The 22842-nt window shown below is 34.7% G+C and overlaps 1 protein-coding gene across 3 annotated transcripts; it reads right to left on the reverse strand.

The window, feature by feature from the left end:
• Window positions 1-1578: 1578 nt before the first annotated feature.
• Window positions 1579-22410, reverse strand: nt5c1aa (5'-nucleotidase, cytosolic IAa). Of its 3 annotated transcripts, none has more exons than XM_048201364.1 (7): window positions 22018-22410; window positions 17998-18096; window positions 12042-12209; window positions 10388-10517; window positions 6573-6695; window positions 5317-5501; window positions 1579-2731 (listed from the first exon to the last, which is right to left on the reverse strand). In XM_048201364.1, the coding sequence occupies exons 1-7, from the start codon at window positions 22162-22164 to the stop codon at window positions 2375-2377; spliced, it is 1209 nt and encodes a 402-aa protein (XP_048057321.1). In that variant the 5' UTR covers window positions 22165-22410; the 3' UTR covers window positions 1579-2374. The 3 variants fall into 3 exon arrangements, with proteins under 3 accessions (XP_048057321.1, XP_048057322.1, XP_048057323.1); XM_048201365.1 differs by having other exon boundaries at window positions 17998-18042; window positions 22018-22408; XM_048201366.1 differs by lacking the exon at window positions 17998-18096.
• Between the last annotated feature and the right edge of the window lie 432 nt (window positions 22411-22842).

The raw sequence follows: 22842 nt of genomic DNA on the forward strand, positions 1-22842 counted from the left end.
ACGTTGCACATGGGCATAAAAGTTCTGTGTCCTCATAAAAATCTGCATTCCTTGTAACTTTACCTTCAAAGTAGAATTTCACATTCGGTTCTAAATGCAAAAACCATTAAATAAAATCATCATTCAGAACAGAACATCCTACTGAAGTAAACCCAAGAGAGTAATATGTTCTCCATCAGTAACAGTTATATAGAGAAAGCACAATGAAAGCTGAAATGATATCTGCTTCTTTTACTTCTCAGAGTTGGCAATCTTTATAAGGTTTATTCAATATTGGAACTGTCTTTGATGGTGCTATTTACTATGATGTCTGTATTCATCAGCTGATAATTTAAGACGTTACATTAAATGTTATTAGGTAATTTTCTTAGAATCCAAAAATGGCTGTACAATATAGTTTGGCAAAATTAACTAGCTGTTTTTTTTCTTTTCTTTTCTGTGACTAATAGTGTGAACTGGAAAATTGGGCCCTCTTTTGACAAACCTCACACAATGTAAAAAAAGTGGCCCAATTTGCCTGAATGCACTTGGATAACAGTACATAATACACTATCTTTTAAAACTAAATAATAATTATTGCATTATATTCGTTTTGTCCTTTATAATATTGATATTCTTATACCATATTATCCAGAGAACAACAGTACAGAGACAGATCTCTAAAAAGATCTCTGACATTTATGGAGGAGGCAGCTAATCTGTCATATTTCATATAGATTTAACAATGAAAATAATTTAAAGAGACAGACTAAACACTGATGTCAACACAATTTGTTCCAATAATGTTTATAGGACGGATGCTGCAAAACACTACTAAACAGCACAGTGACACAAGAAGACAAAGCACAAGAAACATGTGAATAAACCAGTACATCATGCAGGGAATTATGTCTTATAATATAATAATCAGATGCCCAATTCTGGATAATGGTGATAACTTTTATTTGTGTGTTAGATGCCAAACCAGGGATTATGTGTAACAAGAAAGGACATTAACTGCATGACAAATGTACCTGGAGAGAAAGAGTGGCAGGTAATGTAGCTCAGTGGAGTTTTATTGCTGTTTTGTTTCTACAAAGAGACCTTTTCTTTCTTTGGCTGACAGACAAATCTGACCTCTTCTATTCCTTGTACATTCCCTTTCACATACAATAATTTTCTGTCAAAAGATATACATACACTAACGTTCAAAATTTTGGATTTGGTAAGACTTAAAAAAAAAAAAAAGGCTGCATTTATTTGATCAAAAATACAGTAATATTGTGAAATATTATTACAATTTAAAATAATTGTTTTCTATTTTAATATATTTTAAAGTGTAATTTATTCCTGTGATGGCAAAGCTGAATTTTCAGCATCATTACTCCAGTCTTCAGTGTCATAGAATCATTCTAATATGATGATTTGCTGCTCAATAAACATTTATTATTATCATCAATGCTGAAAACATTTGTGCTGATTAATATTTTTGTGGAAACCATCATATATATTTTTTAATATTCTTTGATAAATAGAAAGTAAATAAAAACCCATAATTTATTTAAAATTGAAATCTTTATAAATGTCTTTACTGTCACTTTTGATCAATTTAATTCATCCTTATTGAATAAAAGTATTAATTTCTTAAAAAAAAAAAAAAAATTGCTCACCCCAACTTTTGAACAGTATGTATATTGAATCCAGATAAGAAAAACAGAAAATTACACGTAAAACGATGAAAATATACTTTCTATAGATTTCTATATATTCTGAATAATTAATTCTCTCATATGTAAAATATGGCTTCTTATCAATGTCGAACATTATATTATAGACTAACAATCCATCGTATACGACCACATACATTAGACTACTACATAAGAATACTGTAGTTTTACTCACACAACAGCATCTACAGCAATAATCAACAACACCATCACAGTCAATTGCTGAATTATACAGTGCGGTTCAAAACACACACCGTGTAAACACCGTTTCAGTATCGATGTCACTTTACATACAAGAATAGCAGCACGCATTCACTTTTAACAGTAAGTCAATGTCGTGTTTTTCGACAAACTGTCGCTGAGAAGCGTATGCTTAGATGACCGTTCATTGTAGTGCTTTACAAGAGGCACAGTGGTCAAATTTCATTATCATAATGCATATTTCAAGAGTCATGGACAGAATAACTCCAAAAGATCAGCACTTGGCTGAATCTTTTTGGCTGTATGTTGTGTATGGCCTTGCATAGGTCACATGGAAAAAAGGCCAGGAGAATACTGAGATCCTGAGCCAATGAGTGCACAACTGAGTTTAAAAAAGAATGTCTGAAACTTGAACGTCACGTCCAAAATAAGAACAATATGTACCTCTTCATGTCTTCCCTATCTTTTTATTTGGATGTATTGGTGCTTTTTTTATGAGGGTATTTCTGTGCGATCCCATAGGGCACATGTGCAGCGATGGCACCCATTTCTGCGGCACCTTCCACGTGGAACATCTGGTCATCAAAGTAGATGTGGGGCCGGATTTTCTCTAGCATGGGGCCTTTCGGTGCGCCGGCCAGGAAAAGAGCCTCGTCAGTCTCTAGTCCCCAGGCACGGAGAGTCTTTAAGGCACGGATGCCTGAACTGGCTGCACTGCGGGCCGTCACGAGGTAGGTGCGGATGGGACAGTCCAGGCGGTGGCCTTTAGCATAGAATTTCTTCTGAAGCTTCCCAAGCAATTCCAGGAAACTCTTCAGTGGCCCCTGTGAGGTGAACAGATACATTATACAGTAAATATGTGACCCTGGACCACAAAACCAGTCATAAGTCGCACAGGTATATTTGTAGCAATAGCCAACAATATGTAAAGTATGGGTCAAAATTATCGATTTTTCTTTTATGCCAAAAATCATTCGGATATTAAGTAAAGATCATGCTCTATGAAGATATTTTGTAAATTGCCTACCGTAAATATATATAAAAAAATTTTTGTGAGTGTATATGTGTTGCTAAGGACTTCATTTAGATAACTTTAAAGGTGATTTTCTCAATATTTTGATTTTTTTGCACCCTCAGATTCCAGATATTCAAATAGTTGTATCTCGGCCAAATATTTTTCTATCCTAACAAACCACACATCAATTAAAATCTTATTTATTCAGCTTTCATATGATGTGTAAATTTTAAAGGTGCCCTTGGTTGTTTTTTTACAAGATGTAATATAAGTCCTAGGTGTCCCCTGAATGTGTCTGTGAAGTTTCAGCTCAAAATACCCCATAGATTTTTTTTTATTAATTTTTTTAGCTGCCTATTTTGGGGCATCATTAACTATGCACTGATTTTTTTCAGCGCGCCGCCCCTTTAAGAGATGCACTCTCTCTGCCCCACGAGCTCTCGACTATATATACATCGCATAAACAAAGTTCACACAGCTAATATAACCCTCAAATGGATCTTTACAAGATGTTCGTCATGCATGCTTCGAATTATGTGAGTAAAGTATTTATTTAGATGGTTACGTTTGATTCTGTGTGAGTTTGAGGCTATGCTCTGTGGCTAAAGCTAACATTACACACTGTTGGAGAGATTTATAAAGAATGAAGTTGTGTTTATGCATTATACAGACTGCACGTGTTTAAAAATGAAAATGAAGTGAAAATAGCAACGACTCTCGTCTCCGTGAATACAGTAAGAAATTATGGTAACTTTAACCTCATTTAACAGTATATTAGCAACATGCTAATGAAACATTTAGAAAGACAATTTACAAATATCACTAAAAATATCATGATATCATGGATCATGTCAGTTATTATTGCTCCATCTGCCATTTTTCGCTGTTGTTCTTGCTTGCTTACCTTGTCTGTGCACAGATCCAGCCGTTAATACTGCCTTTCCTTGTCTAATGCGTCGAATGGGCTGGCATTATGCAAATATTGGGGTCATACATATTAATGATCCCGACTGTTACGTAACAGTCGGTGTTATGTTGAGATCCGAGTGTTTTCCGGAAGTCTTTCAAACTAATGAGATTTACATAGGAAGGAGGAAACAATGGGGTTTGAAACTCAATGTATGTCTTTTCCATGTACTGAACTCTTGTTATTCAACTATGCCGAGGAAAATTCTAATTCTGATTCTAGGGCACCTTTAAAAAAAAATTGACCCTTATGACTGATTTTTGGTCCAGTGCCACATATATTGTAGCACATATCCACTAAATTGAAGAACAATCAGTCCTCAGGAACGCTCAGGAGCTTTATATAATATAAAAACTTTATATAACATATTAGTCAAGTGTGTCATTTTGTACTCCACTAGTGGCAGCAAATGCAAAAAAAAATTATCATTTTGTTTTTAAAAATGTTTCCTCCGACCATATGCCATTGGTCATTCAAACAGAAAGTCCCGCCCCAAACTCACACCATTGGTTGAGCCAATAATGCTGTGTCAGGTTGTGAACTGCTATTTAAAGGGCTAGTTCACCCAAAAATGAAAATTCTGTCATTAATTACTCATTTGTTCCAAACCCGTAAGACTTTCATTCATATTCAGAATGCAAATAAATCTAATTTTAATGAAATCTGAGAGCTTTCTGTCCCTCCATAAACAGCTACACAACTGAAACTTTGACGCTTCTAAAAGTTCATAAAGAGATCATAAAACTAATTCATTCGAATTGAGAGGTTTAGTCCAAATTTTCTGAAGAGACACAATCACTTTATATGATGAACGGATTTAATTTAGACTTATATTCACATATAAACATTCATCAACTCACACATCAATTGTGGTAAACGGAAGCTCAAGCATGTTTGTTTGACATGTGCGAGAACCAATGAGGTTCATTCTCGTGTGTTTCACAGCAAGTTTGAGCTTCATGCGTCAAGCAGGTTCGGTTGAGCTTCTGTTTATGTTCGCTGATAAATGTTTATATGTGAATAAAAGCCTAAATTAAATCTGTTCATCATATAAAGCGATCAAGCCTCTTCAGAAAATTTGGACTAAACCGCTCGATTCATATGGATTAGTTTTACGATCTCTTTATGAACTTTTTGAAGCGTCAAAGTTTCAGTTGCATAGGCTGTCTATGGAGGGACAGAAAGCTCTCAGATTACATCAAAAAGATCTTCATTTGTGTTCCGAAGATGAACAAAAGTCTTACGGGTGTGGAACGACATGAGGGTGAGTAATTAATGACAGAAATTTCATTTTTGGGTGAACTAACCCTCTAAACAAGCAGAAAATGTTTTAAAAGCGAATATACCTATAAACATGCATCTTTCATTTACTCTGAAGCTTATTTCAGACATAAACAGTTGAAATGGGTAACAATGAAATTGCATACATGATCTAACAATGTGTTTTCATTTTCCCTCTCATGTTCGAAGAACTTGTCCAGGCCGTGGGCTTTAAAAATACGCTCAGACTCATCAGAGAAGAGAACAGCGTCGCCATCAAATGCCACTCTCAGCTGGGTCTCGGATACCTCGATTTGTTTATCTGACATAAACATGGTGGCTGCTGCAATCCCTGTAAGAAAACACAAAGACAAAAGTAAAGCTCAAAGTGTGATAAATGGCATTAAAAGCAAATGTTCTTCAATGAGATTAGGACCCATTAAGCCTCGGCAATCCAAATAGGTCATTGGGTTGTTAAACATTCAGTCGATCTGGAGTTTAATGCTATCCCCCATTTCAGTTAGTTTTAATTTGAATATTTTATACACATTTATTTATGCAATAATTCATATGATGTGAATCTGTGATACTAAGCAAAGCAACATATGGTGCTCATGTGCTCAGAGGTTCATTTACTCACACTAGGCCATCTGAACCATGCCCAAGCACGCTTGATCCCCAAAGTCCAGTTTGTTAGTCTAGTGTGATCGCTATGTACCGTGCCCTGGCCCACTTGTAGAGGTGGGTTTGGGCATGGGTCAGTTGGACTCATGCCCAGAACTGTGTAGTGTGAATGCTTACCACGCCAGAGAACGAAAAGGCTTCTATGTGTGTGTATGCTGTCATCATTGCAACAACAAACATCTTCTATTACAACCTTAGTACACTTTTTAATTAATTTGAGTATATTACAATCGTGGGGACAATCGTGCACAGCCTCGAAGGTAACCGTGCCGAGTGCGAGTACACTGAAAGGACCTTTAAATGGCAAACTGCAAGAGCACTTCCTTTGGAGGCACTTTGACCACTAAGTAATTTGGCACTTTTCATAATTCAAAATCATTGACAGGTTACCTCTCAAATCTCTATCTAAATATACCACAAGTCTGTAAACCACACCTGTTCAAATTTCATATGGTTTGCTTTGCTTTGTTGTGTCATTGAGACTATATATTTGTACTTAGACCAATTCATTATTGCATACTATAACTTTTAGTCACCATTTGTTAATCCATATTGATTGAAATCTTTTTAAGCAACTATATGTTGTTATTCCTATGAATATAATATTTATTAACATAATATCAATGGTTTCTTGTAGGCATTCTTGTTGCACATTAATGACACATTTCTCTTGATTTACTGAATGTAAATGACAAGAAGATGAAGCACTTGCTGCATGTGTTATCTCATATTTACTAACCTTCAGCGAGGGCTTCCTGAACCTTTTCAGTATCGGCAGACAGGTACAAGTTTGTATGCCACGCTTTCAGGTACCCAATGGGACTGGTACCTCCTGTCATGCAGAACCGCTCAATGAATAGATCTGGGGACAAGAGAAGAATATTAATCAGTAATTAACATTTTCGTGAGAGCCAGTTATTATTACATAGATATGTATGCATTTGGCAGATGCTTTTATCCAAAGCGACTTACAGTACATTGCATTCAAGTAATTGTTACACATTTTATCAGTTATTATCATAGCCAGCACAATTTCGGACAATTTTTTATTAAAAAATAGTGTAATAGATATTTGTGATTGTATTTTGATCAATAAATAGTACATGTGGCTGATTTGGCATTCTATGATTTATAGTGACTCCTAGTGGTGTGAATGCAGTATCAAGCAAAAAAACAAAACAAAACAAAAAACCCCAAAACATTTCAGTTATCAAAGCTATTGTAGAAATGATACTAGCAGTCAGCCATGAGTAATTTATTTGCTGAGATAAAGTGAGTATTATTATTCAGCTAGTCATGTGATCTCAAAATGGCCACCCCCATGAGGTGGGCATTTCCATGTAAAATAAAACAGCTTTTATATGACTGGAGTCTTCCTGTGTACGTTTAAATACATTTATCTATTAGCTTCTTTCTGTAAGTACTATTTGATAATGAAAATACCTTCGGGAAAAAAAATAACTTTCCTCAAGTTATTTAATCAATGTATCACCATTTTTAATTAGAAGATTTCACTATTGAGACACCACAGTTATGAACTGTTTAACAGATGGAAAGCTTAGACCGGTGGGAAATGTTGGGGTAATGTGCTCCTTTTAGCCTTTGACACATTAGTGCATGAGTGCCAGCTCAATAAGACATCAGCAGCAGGTTGATTTACATGGCATGTCAAGCCATGTTTGCCCAGGAGTAAAGTAAGGGATAAGGTGCAGTCATCTGATCATTATTGTAAAATGAACCCTGATCAGATCCTGACGCACAGGATAATTTTACAATAACTGTACATTATCATACTTATTATGGCTACTCAGTATGCTATTTTAAGTTATTTTATCATGTAAAAAGAAACTGCTGAGTGCAATGGAAGACATGAAACTAGCAACAAATAGGAGAGTTTAGCCTAATATGCAGCCTCATTACACAAAAATATGCAACCAGCGAATCCTGTGGTTGACCAATCAGAATCAAGTATTCCTGAAAGCTGTTAAATTACAATATATATAGTATGCATGCCATAGATGGCCTAATAAACTTGAGTTTTTGTAGTTTACATGAAGACGGTAACAGTATCATTTTCAAAAACTTGCCCTTGAAAAAAGTTTTCAGGTACCCAAAGCGCTGTTGTCATGTAAACGAACAGCCAAAATGCCAAAAAGTTTTGCGTTTTTATGGTGTCGTGTAAACGGCCCCAAAGTTTATAGACTAATGTTCCCATCCCATACTTTAGTCTGAGTAATGGCCATAGCTCAGTTTGGCTCCAACACACATGCCTAAAAGTTTTCAGTGATACTAATGACCTTGATTAGCTATAGTTCAGGTGTAGTTAATTAAGGCTGCGTCCAAAATCGCATACTCTTGAGTAGGTACTTATTTTGAATAGTAATTACTTTGCAACAGCTAAAAAAGTAAGTTCTTTATAGTATAAATGTGTGTAGTATGAATTCAATCTGAACATACTACATTCGATTGTCATTATCATGTGACCTACTAGCATCAGTTGCGTTGCGTCACTGCCATTCACAAATCCTCTCCCATGGCATCATGGGATGGTAAAGTGTCCATCGTATGCACACTTCAGAATCTTGCCGGAAGTAGGACATCCGGACATACTTTTTGTTTTCCTATTCAGTCAAACTCAGCTGGAAAGATTGGACAGCCCTGCTGTAGTGATTCTATTTGTAAACGTCAATGGTAGAAACTGTATTATTGATTTTATATATATATATATATATATATATATATATATATATATATATATATATATATATATATATATATATATATACATACACACAGTACAGTCCAAAAGTTTGGAGCCACTAAGATTTTTAATGTTTTTAAAAGAAGTTTCATCTGCTCACCAAGGCTACATTTATTTAATTAAAAATACAGTAAAAAACAGTAATATTGTGAAATATTATTACAATTTAAAGTAACTGTGTACTATTTAAATATATTTGACAAAGTAATTTATTCCTGTGATGCAAAGCTGAATTTTCAGCATCATTACTCCAGTCTTCAGTGTCACATGATCCTTCAGAAATCATTCTAATATGCTGATTTGCTGCTCAATAAACATTTATGATTATTTTCAATGTTGAAAACAGTTGTATACTTATTTTTTTTCAGGATTCCTTGATGAATAGAAAGTTCAAAAGAACAGCATTTATCTGAAATACAAAGCTTCTGTAGCATTATACACTACCGTTCAAAAGTTTGGGGTCAGTAAGAATTTTTATTTTTATTTTTTTGAAAAGAAATTAAAGAAATGAATACTTTTATTCAGCAAGGATGCATTAAATCAATCAAAAGTGGCAGTAAAGACATTTATAATGTTACAAAAGATTAGATTTCAGATAAACACTGTTCTTTTGAACTTTCTATTCATCAAATAATCCTGAAAAAAAATACTGTACACAAATATTTTGTACAATTGTACACATTAAATGTTTCTTGAGCAGCAGATCAGCATATTAGAATGATTTCTGAAGGATCATGTGACACTGAAGACTGGAGTAATGATGCTGAAAATTCAGCTTTGCCATCACAGGAATAAATTACTTTGTAAAATATATTCAAATAGAAAACAGTTATTTTAAATTGTAATAATATTTCACAATATTACTGTTTTTTACTGTATTTTTAATTAAATAAATGTAGCCTTGGTGAGCAGACGAAACTTTTTAAAAACATTAAAAATCTTAGTGGTTCCAAACTTTTGGACTGTACTGTATATATATATATATATATATATATATATATATATATATATATATATATATATGGCCCATTCTTATTTGTTGTATTCTTTTTTTATAATTTTTGCTTTCTTCCTTGCAGTCATGGGTTTTGGAGCATCAGACTCACATTTATCTTCTAACAAACATCTAACTTTTTTTTTTTGTGGTTCAGAACACAAAGACTGACTTCAAATGGCTCTTGAAACATCAGTCCATCCGCATTTTTGTTGTTTTGCCCGAAGAAAGGCCAAAAGATGGAAAGATGTTTGTTTTTTCTTCATTTAGCCACCGGAACGATCAAAACCAGTCCAGCTGAGGCGCTGCGGGGAACTGAGCAGGAAGTGGCTGGTTTGTGATACAAAGGTTAGAGGTGTCATATGCGTCTCTGTGGGAAGATATTATTGGCCAGCTGGAGATTTATCTTCTAAGAAAACATTTGCATTTACAGTTTTGTGTCCTCAGAATCATGTAGTTACTTTCCATCCCATACTTTCAACTGGTTTGATTGATAGTAGCAGTCTATGCTTCCTACTGTTTTGTGTTTTTTTTTGTATCTTGATTAGCCACCTTAATTAACATTTCACTGCCTTATACTGCCAAAATATATTTAATTTTCTAATTTTTCTAATATTTTAATTTTCTGGGTTTTTTTTGTTTGTTTTTTACATGAGCTTAAATATTTTTCTGCCTGCATGCGCCAGAGCATCAGACCTGCAATCTTATTTTCATTAAAACTTTTTGAGAATCGTTTGCTCTTTCTTTAAACAAAACTTAGTATTATTCCAAGTAATGGTAGGGTCAGTTATACACTTACTGTGGTAGTTGATGGTGTTGATGAGTCTGACGCCTACATGGGCATGGTTATAAGTTACCAGCACAATGTCAAAAAGCTCCTCACTTTCTGGGTAGAGCTCCCGCAACCGGGTGTTTACTGTCTCCAGTGCCTGAGAAAACATGCCAAATACGGTGTCTAATCAAATGAAGATATTTGCAGAGGTGTAGAATCAATCAATAATGTTAAGACAATGTCCTTTTTGTTTAAAATTATACCTTAACCCTTATGCGGTCTTCGTTTGGGAAGTACACTCAGGGTCTTCGGGGTCTCCACAGACCCCAGGCAACAAAATGCAATTTTGTAACACATTTTTTTTTTTTTTTTTAAACGAATGTAATTTTACTCTGTTTATTAATGTTTTTACTCCATGTTTGTACAGTTTTTGGAGGATTTATCCTATAAATAAATTAAAAATATATTTTTTTAAATAGGTTTTTATACAAAAACAGCTTTTTATGTAAAATTCACTTTATAAAAGACCCACATTTCTAAATTTCATTCATGGGGATAACATGGATAATTTGACATGGTTTAGTGTAAGATTTTTGCCCATCTTTTGGAAAATGCAGTTTTAAAAGTAAAAAAGCTATCATTTTTACCAGTAGATGGCTGCAGAGCTCTACTATATATTATGTGCTATTTGAATGACTGAAAGACATCTTTTCATAAGTTTTTTTTCAGTTGGATTCATATCTAAATATTATGAAATCACAATTATAACAATAAAGGCTACTTTTTGTCAAGGTTTAGTATTTTTTGTAATGAAAAAATCTGTTTTTCACTATTGTTACATTATGATGAGACTCCACTTAGAAACTGGACAAAATTCTTCCTCAAAATCAACATTTTTGAAAAACTTATTTTTTCAGTAAAAAAAAAATGCTAAACTTTGACAAAAAGTAATTTTTATTGTTATAATTGTGATTTCATAACATTTAGATATGAATCCAACAACAACAAAAAAATTTATGAAAAGATGTCTTTCAGTCAGTCAAATAGCACATAGCAAATAGTGGAGCTCTGCAGCCATCTACTGGTTAAAGTGATAATTTTTTTACTTTTAAAATTGCATTTTCCAAAAGATGGACAAAAATCTTACATTAAACCATGTCAAATTATCCATGTTATCCCCATAAATGAAAGTTAGAAATGTGGGTCTTTTATAAGGTGAATTTTACATAAAAAGCTGCTTTTGTATTAAAAAAATATTTATTTATTAATTTATATAAATTTAAAAGATATGAGAAATCCTCCAAAAACTGCACAAATATGAAGTAAAAACATTAATAAACAGAGTAAAATTACATTCGTTTTTTAAAAAACAATTATTTTATAACAAAATTACATTTTGTTGCCTGGGGTCTGTGGAGACCCCGAAGACCCTGAGTGTGCCTTTTTTTTTTTTTACAGTAACATAAAAACAAGCTATCACTCCAATTTTTTTTTTCTTTGTAGATCTAGAAAGTGTTAACAACGGTACAAAGTTTCATGTCATTTGGACAAAGAGAACTTTTTTTTTTTTATTTGAGCAAACATCGTTTGGGGTCCAAAAAGACCCCAAAGACCCTATAAGGGTTAATAATGCATTAAATGTTTTAGGAAACAGTCATCAAAAATCATTGTGTATATTTACCTTAACAAACGGGAATGCTGGACCAGGAGCAAAGGGCTCATTCTCGTGCTCCACCTGATACCTGAGGTACTCCTCTATTCCTTGCTGCTCAAAAACAATCTGCTCTTTCTCTGTGCGGAACAGAACCCGCGATGACACTGCAATGGTGACTGCGTTCTCTGGTTTGGGCTGAATAGGGATGGTGAAAGAGCTGTGAGACATTCATCACAAACACAAGGTATGTTTGAGCACATAACATGCAAGTACAGGGTACCTGGTTCTTCTGTTGGCTAAAAGCATGTGCATGTTTTTCATAAAAGTGGTCTATATGTCTATATGAATTGTGCATGATTCAAGTCTTCAGAAGACATATGATAGCTTTGTGTGACAAATAGACTGAAATTAAAGTTAGTTTTCACTAATATTTTCTCTAATATCTATTTGTTCTCACTAAAAATCTTCTCCACGATAGTGCTCAAATTTCATTTGTGTGATTTGAATTTGCATATTGCAAATGGATATCAATGTAATTTTAGTATTATTTATATACTGTTATAGAATTTATTCGTTTTAAAGGTTTTTTATTATATTTTGAAATAACTGAAAATGTAAAAATTAAATCTTTCATTTTAGTTTAAATTTTAATAATTTTGTGTTTTTGTCATGTCATTTTTTTTTATTTTTATGAATATCCCTATTTAGCTTTAAATATACATTTCAGTTTTATTTTTTAGTCATTTTAGTACTTAATTTCAAATTTTTGTTTAAAATTTTTCATCTAATATTTATATTTTCTTTTATTTATTTCAGATATATTCAATTAACAAAAACAATATCAGCACTGGATATAAGAACCAATTACATTTAGTATCATTGATTAAAAACCAGACATGTTAAAGCGATAGTTCACCCAAAAAATGAAACTTCTGTCATCATTTACTCAACATAATGTCGTTTTTGGGTGAATAATCACATATGAAAGGAAAAATTACTGAATAACAATCTCGCTTAGGTATCGTTTTACTTCAGATGACTTCAAATATAGTTCACAATCCATATAGACCACTAATATGATGCAGCACATGCATTTTGTTAAACATCTTCTTTTGGAAGATCAAAAATCATACTGATTTGAATCATTATGAGGCTGAGAAAATTATGACAGGATTTTCATTTTTGAGTGAAATATCCCCGAAATATCGCCGTTCTAGGTGTATATGACTTTCTTCTTTCAGTCAAACACAATCAGAGTTATATTAAAAAATATCCTTGCTCTTCCAAGCTTTAAAATGGCAATGAATAGTAACTGAGATTTTGAAGCCCAAAAAAGCACATCCGTCCAGCATAAAAATAATCCATACTCCAGGGGGTTAAAAGCCTTCTGAAGTGAAGCGATGTGTTTTTTTAAGAAAAATATGCATATTTATACGTTTATAAACTATCACTGGCTTCCATACGCGAGTCGAGTTCCAGTGAAAGAGTGAACTTTGTTAACCCCCTGGAGTCATATGGATTACTTTTATAATGGATGGATGTGCTTTTTTGGGCTTTAAAATCTCAGTTACTATTCATTCCCATTATAAAGCTGGGAAGAGCCAGGATATTTATAACTCTGATTGTGTTTGGCTGAAAGAAGAAAGTCATATACACTTAGGATGGCTTGAGGGTGAGTAAATAATGGGATCTTTTTCATTTTGGGGTGAACTAACGTTTTAAAATGAATCAGCAAGAATTTAATTCCAAAGAGTTTGTAAAGCAGTTGAAGGAACAGTATGAAATGCAATAGTCACTCTCCAAAGCAGGCAACCATGCGTCATTACAGATTATCTTTTTAAGTGAGAAGGCAAGAATAGTGTGATTAATGAAGAGCACATTAGGATCTCCACTTTCAGAGTAGATCAGACAGAACTGGAAGATCTGAGATTATCGTGGTCATCACAACAGCTCTGATCCCCAATTTTGTTATTCACTCAGTGTTTCATGCTGTCACATAGAGAGAGAGATCCAGTGATCAAACTAAAATTCATTTCCAAGTAATTTTTTTTTATCCATGTTCTGTACTTCAGTGGAAACTGCTGGTAATGTATCAAATGGTGTAGTTGGTAATGTGATTCCCAGCAGCAGAGCATAAACCATGTACAGTGTTTACGTACAGTCACATGGCCCACACATCAGCTGACCCATGGATCAGTATGTCACAGGAAACCACCAGGAAGAGCAGGGCTAGTTAATTTTGGAAAAGGGCTACCGTATGACGCAGCCAGACCACTGTGCGTGCGGTTCAACATGCCCTCATCCGAGCAACTGTACCCTCCAACCAGAGACATGTACTGCCTGGGGGGTTATGGGAAAAGGACAAGCCTGTGTAAATTGATCTGTGATGAGTTAAAAGCCACTTCCCCAAAGAACTAGAGACATCAGATGAGCCATGTCGCTACTCTTGGTCATGGGAGATCCTGGTTTGAGCAGGTCTGGGAAATTTTTGAAAGACAGAGTATTTCAGGAGGCTCCAGTGGTTTTGGAAATAAGACATTATCTGGAAATGAGAGTGGATAATTGGCCACTGCATTACAAAGGGAATGGGCTGTAGGGGCAATTGGACCAGAATTTAACTATTCAGTACAATGTTGATGGAACATTTACTCTAAAAGCCTTTTACAGATCAGGAAAAAGTGAACATTGACCTGCTCTTTAGAATCTGTTGTAATTGTCTGAATTGCAGCTGCAGTGCCCATTTACCAGCTATGTGTTATTTTACCTACAGACATTAGTGTTTTCTGAACCAGACAGAAACATAAAGGCAAAAACACAGGGAGAAAAGTTAAAGTGTTAGTTCACCCAAAAATGCAAATTTATTACTCACCCTCATGTTGTTCCAAACCCACAAGACCTTCATTCATCTTCAGAACACAAATTAAGATATTTTTGATGAAATCAGAGAGCTTTCTGACCTCTCCTTATACAGCAATTTAATGTAGATAGAGTGCAGCGCTTCCAGGTTCTACATCAGAACACTGACTCAGTATTTGTGTCGGCGCTGTCTACAACGTAAACAGCACAGCAGAATCACAGGGAAGAGAAGAAATTGTTGAATAAAAGTATTCTCATAAAAAGTATTCTCGTCGCTTTGTAAAATTAAGGTTGAACCACTGTAGTCACATGGACCATTTTAACGACGTCTTTACTAACTTTCTGGACCGTGAAAGCGGTTGTTAAATTGCTGTCTATGGAGGGGACAGAAAGCTCTCGGATTTCATCAAAAATATCTTAATTTGTGTTCTGAAGATGAACAAAGGTCTTATGGGTGTGGAACGACATGAGGGTGAGTACTTAATTACAGAATTTTCATTTTTGGGTGAACTAACCCTTTAATGTTTAGCCAAAAAAAAAAAAAAAGTTACACTTTTAAAACATGCAAACATTTGGGATGTTTTAGGGAAATTGTTAAAGTAGAATTATTAAATTAGAATGTATGTATTTATAAGTGGGAAAGAGTCTGTAGTGACCAGAGGTTCTCAATGGGACCAGGGCCCACTATAGTGACCTCAACACATTTTCAAGGGGGCCCAAGAAGACTTAAAATTATTTTTAAAAAGACAAAACAAGGTTTAAAATAAGCTAAAATAGCTAAAAATCCATATGAAATCTAAAATCATATTTATTATTTCTTTTTATTGTTTACTCAACAACTCATTTATTTAAAGGTCCCGTGTTCATGTTTCGCGTGTAAAAAAAACCCAGTATTTTTCACATAATTTACTTATCTGTATACCGCTGTTTCCACTGATGACTTCCTTGTTCTATGAAGTCCCTCCTTCAGAAATACGTAACGAGTTCTGATTGTGCCAGCGGTTCCTGTGTTGTGATTCGACAGCAGCTTAGCGAACCTTGCCCGGAAAGGTCACGCCTCTTACCATAACGTGGAGATGCACGCGCTCAGTGTTATTGTAAACATGTCTTTAATTTTACCATATCAATTTGAGCCGGAATCAGACCCGGTGATTGGACTGCGGGATGAAAATAACAGCGTTTCGACGACATGGCGACAAACACACTCTACAAACGCAACTCTTGTGTATTCCTGTGGGCGGAGGTTAGTCAAAAAACTGTTTTAGTGACGTCATTAAAGAAGGAAGTAGAGGGATGTAGTCCAAACTGGCCGTTCGATGTAGGCGACTTCTGTTAAATAAAATATCTCGCTTGGCATTGAACTTTGAGGCTTTAAAATTTTACAGATTTTATTTATACTCTAACAACAACATTACACACTAACTAAAGTTTGAAACATGGGATCACGAAGAACGGGACCTTTAAGATTCCCACAGCTCTGGTAAAACTGAGGGAATTTCAAAAGTGATTTCTGGAACTGAAAAGTAATTTTTCTAGTCATGTCAAGTTTTAAATATTTTAAATATTTTTTTTTTATAATTATTTTATTTAATTTTTTTAATATATTGCCATTCCTAGTTTTGTAAATAAATTAAAAACAAGATTGAAAATAAGCAGCTTTGTCATTACTGTAAAACATTTCAGCTGGTTAAAATTAGAAATGTAAGTTCACCTGCTGCCTTAAAAATGTGAGTTAACTCAACTTGAATATAAGCTTTGTTTCAACTCAAAAATAGTCAAGACAACGCATTACTTTAAGTTAAAATTTAAACTTAAAGTAATGCATTGTCTTGACTATTTGTGAGTTGAAACAAAGCTTATCTTCAAGTTGAGTTAACTCACATTTTTAAGGCAGCAGGTGAACTTACAGTTCTAATTTTAACCAGCTGAAAATGTTTTACATTGCTATAGACCATTTTCAGTGAAAAATAATATATTCAAAATTCTGTTCAATGGAATTGATTAATAAAGTTCTGATTAATGATCATAAGAGAATCACACACACAGCCACTTACAAACATATAAATGTATTATATAGTGGGGTCACACATAATAATATGTATTACACAGTCTGAGACCAGACCGAAAATCTAGGATTTTAATTAGGATTTTTTTTTAAATACATAAAAGGAATAAGATATATTATACTCAATTAATATATTTTTTTTTTTATTTGCACTAAAGTGACTATTCAAAAAAGTAAATTGTGAAATTCAAGTTTTTTTACTAATAAAATATATATAATTACATACTACAGGTTTATATTTATATACATATGTGATAATTTAATCGAAATAAATTTAATCTAATTTATTTTCAGTTATTTCCACTCTTTGTGTGTGATATTGTGGTTATACTGCTTATTCTGCTCTTTCATTCTTCCATTTTTCTGTCTCTCTTGTGTGGTCAGTCACAGGAAAGTAAAAAATGTTGAATGAATGCATTGCATAGGCACATCAACTTAAATGGATAGTTCACCCAAAAATCAAAATTCTGTCATTATTTACTCACCCTTAGCTTGTTCCAAACCTGTATACATTTTTTTGTTCTGTTGAACACAAAGGAAGATATTTTGAAGAATGTGGGAAACTGAACAGTTCTGGGGCACCAATGACTTCCATTGTATTTTTTTTTTCCTACTATGGAAGTCAATGGTGCCCCAAAGCGGCCTAGTTACAAACTTTCTTCAAAATATCTTCATTTGGATTCAGCAGAACAAATAAATGTATACAGGTTTGGAACAGCTTGAGGGGGAGTAAATGATGACAGAATTTTAATTTTTGGGTGAAATATCCCTTTAAAAGGCATATATATGCCTTGTATATCTCATGCCTTCAGTTAAACATCACTGGAAAACACTATGGATTTCTAAATTACTTTTCTTTGCACCCATTTAATGTCACTTAAAAACACTGTCAAAAGCACTAAAAGCACCATCAAACTGAGCTCTTAAGAATGCATTAATATATTCGTTTGTGCAAGTCCATATTGTGGGTCAAAAGGTCATGCGTTTAGTACAGCCAAGCAGAACAGATTGTTAATGAAACGGCAGAGAAGAAAATCTGCATGATCCTTTGAAAATACTTACAAAGAATATGCCTCCCTCCACCTTCCTGGCCCGTCTTACAGGTCCCTTCATAAAATGACATTTCATATCAACCTCCACGTCACAGGTATACAGATTTGTCTGTTATGTAATGCATATAGAGATTGCCATGATTGGAAATGAATAGGAAAACACAGCTGGGACAAAATGCCAATACAACAGATGAACCTTGAAAACAGAACCGCCTAACCATCCTATCATGATAACAATAAAACCGACTATAAAATGGGTAAAACTGCTTCCGATTCCGAAAAAAAGACACTGTATTTCACTAAGACTCACAGGTAAGTGATGTCTGAATTGTGGCGCTTTGGAATGGGTGTCCCTGTAGAGAGTTTTAGCTCTCCTGTCTGTGGGGATGTTATATAAACCAAGTGCTTGAAAAAGCTCCTCGAATGCTTGCTCAGTAGTATGTGATGTTATTCATGGTTCAAACTCTTGATATAGAGACTCTTTAATTATACTGGCACAGATACAGTTACAGACAGAGGGTTGAAGATTGAGTGTTACCAGTAGCAGCTCGTCTCAGGAAACAATCTTCCGGTAAATAAACTATGCGTTTTCTTTCCCTTTGACCAAGCGGAAACAGAGCCTCAACCTCTGATCCTTTACACTGCATCCATTTGTTAAAAAAAAAAAAAAGAAAGTGAGCAAAGAAAGACACCATCCCTCTTCAAAAATGTTGTTCTGTTGTGTTAAATCTCATAAAATAGGAGCAAATGGTATTGTCCATTTTGATTTGGAAATTGGGCCTTGAGATAGCACATTAAAGACCAGTTGATGGAAAACATAATTTTACAGATTTTTGATGAGAGATTTAGATTTTGGCCCTGGCTACAATATTGAAGTACTGTACAGATGCTTTGTGGTTGTTTGTTGTCAGTGTCATGTTGAAAGGTTAACCATTTTCCCAAACTGTGTTTATTAGCGAAATAAGCCTTTTGAATACAATTTCTGTCATTTATTACTCACCCTCATGTCGTTCCACACCTGTAAGACCTTCGTTCATCTTGGGAACACAAATTAAGATATTTTTGATGAAATCTGAGAGGTATATGACTCGTCCATAGACAACAATATAATCACCACTTTCAAGGTCCAGAAAGGTACTAAAGACATCGTTCAACAGTCGACGTGACTGCAGTGGTTCAAACTTAATGTTATGGAGAGACGAGAATACTTTTTGTGTGCAAAAACAAAACAAAAACAACGACTTTATTCAACAATCTCTTCTCTTCCCTGTCATTTTCCCTACATATATGCTGCAGTAAGCACAGTGAAGGCTTCCATGTTTACATCCGAATGCCGGCTCAGTATTGGTCAAAGCTGATCACGTGAGCAGCATGACGTATGCGTGTGATGCTGACGAAGGAGCCAGCCAATAATAGCCTTGTTCGAGATGCATCAGCGTTGCACACACCGATCGGTCTGAGCAGCACCGAAGCATCTCGAACAAGCCTGTTGAATCGCTGTCCTGACGTAGAACATATGATAATGATACAGAAGTGAAGATATTGTTGAATAAAGTTGTTATTTTTGTTTTGTTTTTGCGCACAAAAAGTATTCTTGTTGCTTCATAACATTAAGGTTGAACCACTGCAGTCACGTTGACTATTTTAATGATGTCTTTAGTACCTTTCTGTGGTGATTATATTGCTGTGTATGGAGGAGTCAGAGAGCCCTCGGATTTCATCAAAAATATCTTAATTTGTGTCATGAGGGTGAGTAGTTAGTGACAGAATTTTCATTTTTGGGTGAACTAATGTGGCGTTCACAAGTGGACATTGTAAAACCTGTAAAAAACTAATGCATTTTCAACCAATGTTTTCAATGTTTGTTTTTTTTTATTATTATTTTATACATTTCGAATTCAGATTAGGCTATGTTTTTTATTTATAAGTTTAGGGTCTGTAAGATTTTGTTAATGTTTTTAAAAAAAGTCTCTTATGCTTAATGTTGCATTTATCTGATTAAAAATATGCTAAAAACAGTAATAATATGAAATATTAGTACAGTTTAAAATAACTATATGTGAAAATATTTTAAAATGTCATTTATTCCTGTGATGGTAAAGCTGAATTTTCAGCATCATTACTCCAGTCTTCAGTGTCACATGATCCTCCAGAAATAATTTGAATATGCTGATTTGCTGCTCACGAAATATTTATTATCAATGTGCTGCTCGATATTTTTGTGGAAACTATGATACTTTTTTTTCAGGATTCGTTGGTAAATAGAACGTTCAAATGAACAGATTCTCTTTGAAATTGATTTTTGTTTTGTATTTACAGTCATTTTGATCAGTTTAATACTTCATTGCGAATTAAAAGTAATAATTTCTTTTAAAAAAAAAATTCATTTTCCTGACCCAAAACTTTTGAATAGTAGTGTCTGTTGTAATTTTACAACATTTTAGGGCTGTCAAACGATTAATCACGATTAATCGCATACAAAATAAAAGTTTGAGTTTGCATAATATATGTGGGAGTACTGTGTGTAATTAATATGCATATATAAATACACACAAATTAATGTATATATTTAAGAGAAATATGTTATTTATGTACAAAATATATTTATATATAATCTAAATTATATAAAAATATAAATAAATACATATACTTGTAAATATTTCTCAAATATATACATGAATGTGTTTGTATTTATATGTACATAATTACACACAGTACACCCACATATATTAGGCAAATTTAAACTTTTAGTTTGTATGTGATTAATCGCGATTAATTGTTTGACAGCCCTACAACATGTATAACAAATATTCAGCAGCTTTTTTTGCTGTCAAGATTTTAAGATGTATCTATGTAAAAAAAAAAAAAAAACATACACACACACACACACACACACACACACACACACTAAGATATATTCACTCACTGGAGTAAAAGGTGTGACAACTAGCCCCGGGCTCCACTACTACTGCACACATAAAAGTGCAATTGTAAGTATGAGTTTTAAATGAAATATTTTAATATTATTTCCATCACTTGGCTAATATGATTTCATACAGGTCAAAGTGGCAAAATTTGGAGTGGTGACTTTCTATACTCACTGCATAGGTCAACTAGTAGACACTGCTGGGGAACAAGAACCATGAATCATTTCTGGGTCAGTCTGGGGCAACCAGTGCAAGTGTTAGAAATGGGAGAATACCAGAGGATAACAAAGAGGAGAATGGCATTGCAGGTTATTAATAGATCTGGAAAAGGCCAGTGACGCTTAGAGTAAGTATAGCACTAAAGGCTACGGCGGAGAAGGGAATTATCCACATGGTGTTGACCAGCTGCCTGTTGCACACACTGAAGGAGCTGTTTTTGTGTGTTAAAGTGTCTGTGCCATCTCAAATGTATTTGATAACACATTTAAAGTTCTCCAATATACAAAAATTATGCACTAGGCCAGACAAAATCTCCTGTTACAAAGCTCTGCCCTTGCCAGGATTGTCAGTATTTTATTCGCCACCACATATGACAGATGGCATTTCGATATCTTTACGGTGGTGTTCGCAGTCTAATAAGAAGTGTGCGACTTAAAATGAGCTGCACCTGCTGCACCTCGGATGGCATTATCTCCTTACACTAGTACTGTTACCTAATAGTGCTATCACCCCCCTCCTTTCCCATGAAACCTGCTCTGTTTCTCTTTTATAAATACTGACACCACAACCAGGCATCACAACATGAAAGGCTACACTCCTCTTTACAGCTAAAAGATGTTCTTATAATTATATTTCACGTAATTATGCTGTTCTGCCAAACTACAGATCTCTGTGGAGGGAAAAGTGCCTGCAAATGTGGACCGACTTCAAAGCGCCATTGAAACACGTGCACTACTCACTGCATGTAAACATTTCGCACACTAAATAAGTGTGACTTCACCAGAAAAAAGGACAGAAGCGAAAGGAAAATCACATCACGATGAATGTTATACACTTGGTGCACAAATACAATGTGAAACACTGATCACAAATGGGACACTTACTGATTTGGGCTTCTTTGTAGCACCCGTATTTTCATGGATTTCCTTGCTGTCCTCCCAGGATGCTTTGCTATCACCGTTTGAGGCTGGCGGACAGGTGTTGGGCATGGGGTCTTGCCCCTTCATGACCAGAACAGGGTCAAGACTCATTCTCCCCAACGCTTCTCATTAACGACACACTGATCCAGGGCTGTATCACGCTGTGCTGTTCTCTCTGTTCACATACACAGCCTCTCTTCCACACACAGTGTATGTTCCCAGCCAGTATTGTTGGTACCCAGTGGTATATCTCCTGCTTCAGTGTCTAATGGCAGTGCTTGCTTTGCTTCTGTGCGGCTATATCCTCTCTGCTCTGACGCTCTGCCTGCAATCTGCTGCTGTGACGCGCTATGTGTTGATATCTTTCCCCTTCTCTCTCACCCTCCCTCCCCACTCATCCCTCACTCATGCACATACTGTCCCCCTCGCTTTCCCTCTATTACATGATATCATCTGTCTGCATGTGCTTTCTCTCACTCACTCATATCATATTTTATAACTGGATCAGCATCTTTCAGCCAGAGTAATGGGCTTCCCTGAAAGATAACCTTCATAGTCCTTCCCTCTGATATAGATAGATAGATAGATAGATAGATAGATAGATAGATAGATAGATAGATAGATAGATAGATAGATAGATAGATAGATAGATAGATAGATAGATAGATAGATAGATAGATAGATAGATAGATAGATAGATAGATCAAACAACACAAACATGACTGTTCTTTCTCCCCACTTTCCCTCTGATGGCACTGTAACCCAATAATCAGTTGCTAGGCAGCACTT

The sequence above is a fragment of the Megalobrama amblycephala genome, linkage group LG9 (genome assembly GCF_018812025.1).
Source record: "Megalobrama amblycephala isolate DHTTF-2021 linkage group LG9, ASM1881202v1, whole genome shotgun sequence".
NCBI lineage: Eukaryota > Metazoa > Chordata > Actinopteri > Cypriniformes > Xenocyprididae > Megalobrama > Megalobrama amblycephala.

Coding starts and splice junctions, on each gene's coding strand:
- nt5c1aa (XM_048201364.1), bottom strand. CDS start 22,164: ATGAGTCTTGACCCTGTTCTGGTCATGAAGGGGCAAGACCCCATGCCC. Junction 10,518..12,041: donor CAGCATTCCCGTTTGTTAAG/GTAAATATACAC, acceptor ATGTTTTCTCAG/GCACTGGAGACAGTAAACAC. Junction 2,732..5,316: donor AAAACACATTGTTAGATCAT/GTATGCAATTTC, acceptor TTCACCTCACAG/GGGCCACTGAAGAGTTTCCT.